General features: G+C 56.2%; 1 protein-coding gene and 1 non-coding gene across 2 annotated transcripts; both read right to left on the bottom strand.

Annotated features, from left to right (window-relative positions):
• Positions 1-2,681: 2,681 nt before the first annotated feature.
• Positions 2,682-2,777, bottom strand: B0H18DRAFT_t216. The gene has a single exon. It is a non-coding gene; the product is annotated as a tRNA-Gln (tRNA).
• Positions 2,778-8,802: 6,025 nt separating this feature from the next.
• Positions 8,803-9,627, bottom strand: B0H18DRAFT_591081 (uncharacterized protein). Its single transcript, XM_048038691.1, has 6 exons — positions 9,426-9,627; positions 9,271-9,371; positions 9,155-9,214; positions 9,072-9,099; positions 8,947-9,010; positions 8,803-8,889 (listed from the first exon to the last, which is right to left on the bottom strand). The coding sequence occupies exons 1-6, from the start codon at positions 9,474-9,476 to the stop codon at positions 8,834-8,836; spliced, it is 360 nt and encodes a 119-aa protein (XP_047884326.1). The 5' UTR covers positions 9,477-9,627; the 3' UTR covers positions 8,803-8,833.
• Positions 9,628-10,307: the final 680 nt, after the last annotated feature.

The raw sequence follows: 10,307 nt of genomic DNA, 5'->3' as shown, positions 1-10,307 counted from the left end.
AGTTGTCTTACAAGGTCAGGGTTCCATGTCCAAGCGGCAGTCACCAGCCGTGGCCCGCGTCAATCTGCACGGCGTGCCAGCCGTCCGCAATTACGCTGCAGAGCCAGCCCTTCCGGATGGTTGATCACCTCGAGATCGCATCCACGCACATTGTAGAACGGTTTCTGCACTCATGGCGGCTGACGGGCACGCAGCGGTTCGGGTGGCTGATCGGACACTATGAGCCATATGAGGAGGTGCCGATGGGCGTGAAGGCGGTGGTGGAGGCGATCCACGAACCTCCGCAGGAGGGCGAGCTTGACGGACTATCGCTCGGGCTACCATGGGAGGACGAACCGCGGATCAAGGAACTCGCTCGCGCCTCCGCAAAGCCTCTACAGGTTGTGGGGTACATCTTCACTGACCTCGAGCCTGAGGAGGAAGACCGGACGCGCACAAGGTACAAGCGGCATCCACAGTCGTTCTATCTCTCCTCGCTCGAAACGATCTTCGCTGCGCATGTGCAAAACACGAACCCGACGCCATCGAAGTCGTCAGCTACGGGCCTCTTCGGCTCGCGCCTGGTCACAGCTGTGCTCACCGGCACGGCAGATGGTGGGATCGACGTGTCTGCGTACCAGGTGTCGGAGCAGGCGTGTGCAATGGTGGAGGCGGACATGATCGAGGCGAGCGTGGATCCCGGGATAGTGCGTGTGAAGGAAGAGGACCGGAGCCAGGATTCGGCGCGGTACGTGCCTGACGTATTCTTCCGGTATAAGAACGAGTACGGCCTCGACGTGCAGAAGAGCGCGAAGCCAAGCTTCCCGGTTGAGTACCTCCTAGTGAACGTGAGGGGTTCTTTTGCGGCTCGCTGTCACAGTCTCACTAAATTCTGTATAGGTCTCGAACGGTTTCCCGCAGAACCCGTCACCAGTTTTCCGCTCGGCCGCGTTCGCCATCGAGAATCGCCCCGGTCTGGAAGACCAGACTATCGAAAGGGTGCTGCACAAACTCGCGGAGCTGCACGCGCCCGACATCCCAGAGAGCGCACGTGGCGGCGACCAACGGCAGCGTGCTGTGTTGGCAGAGTGGTTGAGCGATTGGCACCTCATTGCCTTCCTCGGGACGTCACAGCTGATATCTACCGTAAGTGCGACGTCGGTGGGAGTGCATTGCCCTGACGTGCTGTGCGTCTGCAGGATGACATGAACGTGCTGATACGGACGGTAACGTCGCCAAACCTGGACGATCCGACTGCCCTGGACGCTCTCATCCGCACGGAAGGCTGGCAGACACTCATGACCTTCACGCGCGAGACAATACGTGAGTGCTGTGCTTGTACGTCGCGGATCGATCGTCTCATCCATGTCCCTCAGCTGCACGCCCCGCGACATCCGCGCCCTCGGGATCGACACATACCCCTATGGACGAAGACATTCCTCCGGATGTATTTGATCAGATCGCTCGACAGTCTGGTGGGCAGGGCGGTGGCTTCGGCTCAGCGGGCGGCGGTGAGCGTGTCTGTCCGCACTGCACATTCGTGAACACCCACGGGGGAAGCGACTGTGAAATATGCTCGTTGCCGCTGGAAGGATGAAGGACTAGAAGAAGACACAATTTGTACGTTAGGTATGCGTATGTAGAATGGTATACTGCGGACATGCTACGTGACGGTGCCGATGATGAGATCTTTGACGGCGCCGAGGCTTGGAATCGAGAAAGTTACAGCGCACTAGTCTCGCGTTCCTCCCTCTCGTCCTGCCAACTGGTGCAGAATGCGCATCTCTTTGCCTGCGCGGGGTTCAGTGTCTGCAAAGGGGCTGAAATGACGCTCACGTCACCTTTGTGGAGATTTCTTTCCGACAAGCGTAGCACCGCACGGTGTGCTTGATGATCGAGTCCTTGGACACGAAGGAGTAGAACTGCGCAACGCAGTAGAGAACGATGCCGAGACCAAGGAAGTTGACCAAGTGGTCCAGGAAAATTCTGAGAGCCACTCAACGTCCGCGCTCATTGAGGAGCACCCGAAGAACGCTCACCCGTAGTTCATCGTGACGGCCCCGTCATCCTGCGCCTGCTGCAGTGTGTTGTAGTGGGTACCGTTCTCGCCCCTCTTTAGCACGGCGAATTTCTGAGGCAAGTTCCTGTGCGACAAGAACGGTAGGAGCGAGATGGGCGGGAGGAGGAGGTCCGAGACGAGGGAGTTGACCACCGCGGTGAACGCGGACGCGATTACCAGACCGACCGCGACCTCGAGGACGTTGTCGCGCAGTGCAAAGTCTACGAGAGGGCAGTTATCGCTGTGAACCGCGGCGAGCACCGCAACGTGCGCACCTGTGAAGCCCGCCCAGGCAGATTTGACGCGTTGAGCCACTGCCTGCTCACCCCGGAGCAGGTGCTGTTGCGCATTCTCCCATGTCTGGCCGTTACTCATGATCAGTGTGGGTATGTCGAACGAGAACACGGACGACGAACGAGTCGCGGCAGACGAGCCCCATCAAGCTCAGGGGCAGCGCGACGCGCGAGGGGCAATGACGTCAGATCACATGACCGTGACTGCGTGGCGCCGATCGGCGATCGGGGTCCGTGCACCCTGCGCGCTCATGTCTTCCACCTCCCTCCGAGCTCCTCGCAGGCTCGTTCTTGCTGCCGAGTCGATACAAAGCGTAAACTACTAGTCTCCAGGACCAAAAGGGATCAAAAGGCCTTGCCAGGACTCGAACCTGGGTTAGCGGAACTGTACTTGTTTGGATACAGCCGATCAGAATCCGCTGTGATAACCACTACACTACAAAGCCTTGAGAAATTGAACAAAGATATTGAATATCATGCACTTCTTTGCAACCCGGCCACCATCCCACAAATAACAAGTACCATCGCTTGAAGCTTGACCATGATCGTCGTCAGAGCGTCGTTGCATATTGACTATTGAACGTTTTGAACGTTTGGACTGCTAGTAGACGTACTTTGCAAACAGTTTGGGGAACTGAGTCTACGGCGATCATTTGGCCGAGTACTGAGTGCTGAGTCTTACCTCTTGTGCGACTCTCCAGGACCGCGATGCCAACAGGTTAAGATCACTGCAACACAAAAGTACTGTCACAATGTTGTGGCGCTGGTGCTCGTCCGCGAGAGCGCTATCTGTAGAAGTATAACATACACAGTATTTCCAAATGCTCTACGCAGGTGTCAACCACTCCGGTACGGACTGCAGCCCCCAGTCCCGCAACCAAGTCTGGAACAAGCCAGCGATCTTCTGGTGTCCTTCGACGTTCGGATGGATATTCCTTCGCGAATGACAGTCAGCCCACAGCTCCAGGACACATGCTAGTTTTACACACCCGGGGTAAACATTGGAGTAGTCCACCCAGCCCGTTGTGTTGACCAGGAAGACCTGCTCGTCGCCGAGTGCATGTCTAGCGGCGACGACATCCGCATAGGCGTTCGGATAGTAATACGAGTTCGGGCCGTCCGGCTGTGGCCAGCCCCACGGAGTGAACACAAAGATCGGCTCGACCGGGTACATGGTACGAATCCGCTCCACGAACGCCAGATATGTCTGGGTGAAGTTCGCCTCGGGGACGTCCCACGACGCGTCGTTCGCACTGGGCCCTCCATCAGCAGCGTGCCAGCACACGCGCGGTCGAGAATATCACACTACGCACCCGATGTGGATCACAAAGTGGGTCGGCGGCGGCTGGTCGCGCAGAAAGTCCCATGGCGTCGTATAATTATGCTGGGGCGTGTTATAATAGCCCGTGTCCTCCGTGCGGAAGTACTGGAAAGATACGCCGTGGACGTTCCCATACGATTCCATGTCGGTCAGGGCGGCACCTGGCTGCGCGTTAATGCGGTGCTCGGCCTTGAACGTTTCTGCCGTCATAAAGTTCCACGCTTGGTCGACGCCCATGGGCAGGAACTGGCCGGCCGAGAGCGAGTCGCCGATGAACTGGAAGGCAAGCGGTTGCGGGACGTACGGGAGCAGTTCCGCGTCCTAACAAACATTTTAGCGTCGGCGAGCGGAGCCAAGTCTCTTCGATGCGACATACCGGGTTCAGCTCGATGGTCTCGAGGTTCATGCGATTGTCCTGCCACTCCTCCACGTTGAACCTAACCACCGATGACGACGGGTTGGCTCCGGTGACATCGATTTCGTTTACGCCTTCGGAGACGTTGACGGTCACGAAAGGCTGGTAGTCAACCGAGATGCCGAGAGAGACGAGAGGTGCCGTCGTGTTCGGGCCCAGGGTGAGAGAGAGTGACTTCAGGTTCGCGACATGCAACTTGAAGCCCGAAGAGCCCCTATATGCTGGCAACGTCAGCCCTGTAGCGCGGATAGAAACTCAGACGTACCACCACGTCGCCGGTGCAGCATCCCACCGCCCATGGTAATAGATGAGCGGGCTAGTGTACGGGATCGACAGAGTCCCTGCAGAAGCGACTGGCGATGCACGCACACCGAAGGCACCGAGCAATGTCAGTGCAGCAGTGAGCAGACCCGGATGCATACTGGGCAAACCGTGCTCATGGCAAAGCCTGTGTGGTGTATTTATGTGACCGACGTGTGCCCCGGCGGCGGTGAAGTGAAAGTGAGAACATGCTGTGCTCCGATAATACGCCGCCCCGTAGTACATCCGGGACGAGGTCTGCTGACAGCAATCATCGCTGCAGCAGTCCTCGTTCGCGTGGTAAGTACGTTGAACATCAAAGTGAAGTCGGCAGATTTGAGGGCCTGATCAGTTGACTAAGCTCGAGCGATTATACTCGCCCTCTGGGGACAGTCTGCTTCGTCTGGATCACTGAGCGAAGGCGCTGTACCCTTGCGTTTGGATCACAGGGGAAGAGCTGACGAACCAAGTGTTGGATGTCGCGCGCAGAAGTGTCATGCCCATACGACGTCTTGTATCTACCTGGAGCGCAGCACGACGCAGCTTCAGGAGGTAAGTTCGAGAGCTTCCCCGGGTCTGGTCGTGAAGGTGTAGACCAAACGGCAGGGGAGACCCAGAGATGAAACGCGGCTACAATCTCTGGGGAGCAGCTGGATAGAACGCGACGAGTGGGAGGAGAAAGCCACGCAGACACAGATCTAGAAGCGAGTAAGTGGATTTGAGGAGGTCTCTGGCTTACCTTCCTTGCAACTCATAACCTCATGGTGCTCTCATTGGACCGGGTCTGACTATGGGCCCACGAAGTGTTCGAGTCTAAGGCAATGCCATGCGCACCATCTCTGGAATAATCTTGCCCATGTAGTCTTGCTCGTCCACCCGATGACCTCAAGGCCGCCTGGTGAGCGTTCATTTTGGGTACTGGGGCAACCTATCAACACCCACAGCGCTGCACTCATGCCGAATATCCGATAGCACAACAGAGAGCTAGGTACAGGGGATCCCGACAGAGGATGTGGGATGTGGAGAGCTAGCGAAAATGAAATGCGGGGAGGCCGGGGAAGGTGTGTGGACCCGTGGGGAATGGGAGATAGATCATGCGGAAGCAATAGAGCACTTTGCACGCCGGCACGCCGCTGAATGGGTGGGATGGCGGCGAGGAGAGCAGCTCGGTGTACTGCACAGCGCCGTCGACCGAGACGCAAGAGACAACGACGGGAAAGCTGACAAGACACGGGAGATCTGCTGAGATGCGATCGGCGCGAGTTGCCTCGGTGCCCAAAGAGGCAAGGACGCGCCGTGACGTCAAAACCCCAGACTCCCCAACGCGTTGTGCGGGCGCCTAAACACCCCGGCCGTGCCGCGTACGGACAATTTCGCGCAGACGAGCTCTCTTCGCCCGTCCACCCTTGCCCCCGCCCACCATGGCCGACACCCCAGGTATGCTCGCCGCCGCCCTCGCCGTGTCGCTCGCTCACGCATATACTCACAGGAGTCTCGATTGTTCCGCTGCTCTCGCGGGCGCTGCACCACATCCGTTCAACCCCGCCTAGAGCCATAGCGTCCCCCGCAACCCGTACGCACACTACCGTCTGTTGCGGCTTTAGATGATTTACAACCTTTGGCAGAACCTCGCAGGGCAGCAGTAGCGCTCATCATTCGCGTGGTCCCGCCGCCGTCATACAATCCATCCCCTGAACTCGCCCCTGGCCTCTCTGAATTCTTCCAGCTTGACTGGGTCAACGCACCCGGAGCGCGACCTGAAATTCTTTTCCTCCGCAGGGACAAACCAGACACGGCAGCAGATGCAGGCCGTATGAGCGGAAGTGGCCCGCGCACGCGCGAAGCCCACGTCGCTTTCCCAGGCGGCAAAACCGAAGACGGGGACGAAGGCGGCATGTACACAGGTCCGCCCTACACTCATTTCCTGTGACTGCACACAGCTGACATACATTAGCTATGCGCCAAACATGGGAGGAAATCGGTCTCGACCTCGCCGAGAACGCATACACGCCTGTCGGCCAGCTCGATGACCGCGAAGTGACCACCTCCCTCGGCAAGCGCCTCCTCATGGTCCTCTCTCCCTTCGTCTTCCTCCAACTCGCCCCTCACACCACCCCCGTCGACCCCGCGCCCGGCACCGCGCTCCACTGGGTACCCCTCGCGGAGCTCCTCCCCCTCCCCGCGTCCATGCAAGGCAAGAGCGCCCGCAGCCCCCGCTGGTCGCATGTCACCGTCGACGCGTCCTCCCGTCTCGCGCCGCGGCACTCGACCGTGCTCCGCCTCCTTATGCGTGTCCTCGTGGGCAGCATGCAGTTCCCCGCCATCCTCATCTCCCCCTCCGCATCGGCTGCAGTCCCCCTCGCGCATACGCCCGCCGGCGATGCGAAGTCACAGCTGCTCGCGATTGACGAGAAACGTGCAGCGCTCGAGCACGGCGCGGATGGTGAGGAAGAGCTGAAGCTCTGGGGTCTCTCGCTCGGCATGACGCTCGATCTGCTCTTGAATATGACCGTGCCTACGGTGTCACCCATCGCAGGGAAGGCCCCGATCGCTGGCAGAGGGAAGGGCAAGGGGAGGATGAGTGTAAGCAATGAGAAGAGCGACGAGGCCATAATGAGCGCACAGGCGCTGCTGCCCCCGGATGCGGAGACGCTGGAGATGCTCCGGATGCCAGTCGTTGCGCCGAGCCTGACGAGCATCTTCCCGCGATTCTCTTATCCCGATGTGAATTTCTGGATATGGTGCGTATTCGCTGTACGTGGTTCGTAGGCAGCGCTGACGGTCTTGTGTAGGGTATTCGGCAAGAGGTACCGCGCGGTTATGCGCGGTTGGGAAGCGAGCGTACGTGCGGGTGGCACGAACGACAGGCGGTATGTCCCTTGTGCTTTGGGGCGGCGAAGCATTAGAACTGACGCGTTTTGGGTCTTCAGAATAAACTGGACAGGCTCTGCCCTGACAACGTTCTACGCCTCAGTGCGAAAAGCCCTCGTCGTGGTGCTCGTCCTCCGCGCGATTGGCGTCCTGGTCGGCCTCTTCGTCGGCACATGGATCCTCTTCCGGTGAACAACCTACCTCGCCCGCCCACACGTTACCCGAACATACATATCTACCTCCACGATCTTCTCATGACGATTTCTTTACGACTCACGACTTACTGTTGTTGTTTTATTGATTATGCCTCGCCTGGCTTCGTGTCGGACTGCCTGCCAGTGTCTCGATTCACTCGCTATTTGTTTCTTTTTACGGGATGGGATGGACCGGCTGTTGTCAGCTTAGGATGTAGGCGCGTCTCGGCTCAGACGAGGGCGTAGTAGACACGTTGCGGTTCCTGGACTGGACTGGGTCACGTCCGTGTAGGTTGGTAGCAGTCAATAAGGATTACAGTCATCGACGGCTCCTTGAGACGCCCAAATCGCATTCGGCGTCCATCGAAACACCGCGTAATCTTCAAGATCGGACGGTATACGCACAATCACGCATGTTCAAGGCATCCTATAAAAAATCTGTATCCTTATCCATAGAGCGAACGTTGCACGTTGCACACTGAGGAGATCAGTCGCGATTTTTCTTATCAAGACCTTTCCCGGTCCTTGAGACACCTGCCTAAAATGGTAACTATCCCGAGTACTCATCAGTGCATACGGCTCTTCCAGGCTCTTCTTTCAAATGCAATACCCCTACAAAGTATTGAAATGGTCACAGAAAGTACAAAGGAAACTTCCTCTCTGTTCAATCCCCACTTTCGCGCCGTTCCGCACAGTAGGGATTATGGGCCAGTGTGATTATGTAATGGCACTTGCTAAATCGGGTAATGAATTTCATGAAATGCAGTTTTCCAGGTTCTTCGACATACTTACCGTGCAGCGACCAACGCTCGCGCCGTCGCAAACACGGTCTCAGTAGGTACATGACAGCTGAAAGTGAATTGTTCTCGTTTTTTGAAGCTAGCAGACCTCACTGAGCGCGTGCTGAAGCCCGCTGTCTCAAGGACCGGGGGTGTCTCAAGGAGCCGTCGATGACTGTAAGTGTTCCCGACGCGCTACTTAGAATCTGGGGCTGAGAGGACAGGCACCCCGCTAGTCTCCGTTGTAGACCATACTACCCGGCAAGCGTCATACATAGCGTACTTGAAGTCTTTGGCACGAGCACCACTACTGTAAGTAGTAAGAGTTGTGCGTGCATTGTGAGTAGAGATATCATAGTAGGTAGGTAACCGCCATCGCTACTCTTGCGGATGCTTGAAGCATGGCACAATGTTTTGACGTCTTCAACGACCACTACTAGAAGTACCCCCACCCTCAACAGCCTGGGACGCGTACCGCACGGCGTCTCTCACCTCTTCTGCTGGGATACGTACAAGAGCATGAGGGGATTCGAAAGTGTTGTGCCTTGTCTCTACCTCTAGCTGTCCCAAGTGGTTCCGAACGTTCAGACTTTACGCAGAAGATCCAAGTTCAGCGACGAGACTACCACGGACGTGAAAAATAAAGGACGTACACTGCCATCAGGGAATTGACATACACTGCGGTTGTACATGTCAGAATGGAGGACGCCTCAGAGTTCGGCTGATCGCACGTACAGGCTGCTTCAGGCGCAGAGACCGTTTCGCTATACAGACTGCCGCGCTTGCCGTCTACTGGATACTGACGGTTCGAGCATCAAGTCAGGCGCAGAGGAGATTGCTGAACTTAGTCTCCTACTCACCAATGCAATACAAAGAAGCGAAAGCAAGCTGCGGCACCATTTCATGGGTTTTTAGTATCAATTAGGTCAAGATCAGAACGCACCACAACAGTACACCACGGTTAATGGTGTAGATGATCAGCCTCTCCAGAATGGTGTTGGTGCTTCGAACGTACATAGTTAGCTCGTCGAGACATGACCAAGCCGTAAAACTTCATACCGTCGGAACGCAGTCCTGCGATTAAAGAGAATGTAACAGAGCACGCAGGTGATGTAGAAGTCCATGGAAAATGCAGACGCCAGAGTCCAATAGCCTGGTACCTACCCCCATATAGTGAGTATACGGGCATGACGCATGAAGTTGTAGAGGCGCACCAAAGCACGTCGGACTGCACCGTTGACGCTTTTCTGAGCAATGCTACGCATCACCTATGGAAGCGAGTCCATATCTCAAGAATCGGGTGAATCATACCTGCTCTGCACAATAGCTGATGCGAGTAATTAATGATGCATATGAGTTAGCTTCAAATAAGCAGCCCGTTAAGCACGACCTTAACTTACCTATTGATGACCCTATGGCGCCATGTGAGTAACGTCACACGAGGGTCTCAGCGGCGATGTCAGGTAACACACCCAAACATATCAAGAACAGTATTCCCTAGATACAGGCGTCAGGATTGGATGGCACAAAGTGACATTGTATTTACGGAAGCAACTGTATGAATCCACTTGGCGCGCTTGTCATAGAGGACTAGAGAGACATCATGACAACCGTGAGGTACAAAGACAATGTACTGCTCACGCTGCCATATCTTTTGAAGAAGGTACCTGCTTTACTGTCAGCCTGAGGGCGCGTAAGGCAATGTGACGTTATCGTACCACTGTACGAGGAGCTGAACGATTCGCTGTAAACATCGAACCAATCAGCGAATTCTCTTGTCATAGATTGGCAAACGAACAGAGAACAATTGCTGAGCCTGCACGTCACGACGACTCAGTATTTATTCCAGAGGAGATGACACTGACTTACGCCAGTGGTACTGTATCGTTGCGTATGTCAGCCAACGACGATGTTCAGTGAGTTGAATCTCTCACGGGTCCTCGCCTACAAGGCCGAAAACACTACCATGCCGCGCGACAAGGTAGAACCATAGTTGCTATACGTTGGACGATGTTCAGCGGACGATATGTAGCGCGAGCGTACGAAAAACAGCGCTGACATGGATTTCTGTCACCACATTCGCAGATTGTAAAGCC

The sequence above is a fragment of the Fomitopsis serialis genome, assembly GCF_022376445.1.
Source record: "Fomitopsis serialis strain Sig1Antser10 chromosome Unknown B0H18scaffold_674, whole genome shotgun sequence".
NCBI classification, from domain to species: domain Eukaryota; kingdom Fungi; phylum Basidiomycota; class Agaricomycetes; order Polyporales; family Fomitopsidaceae; genus Fomitopsis; species Fomitopsis serialis.
This window is presented reverse-complemented; position numbering and strand designations above follow the sequence as displayed.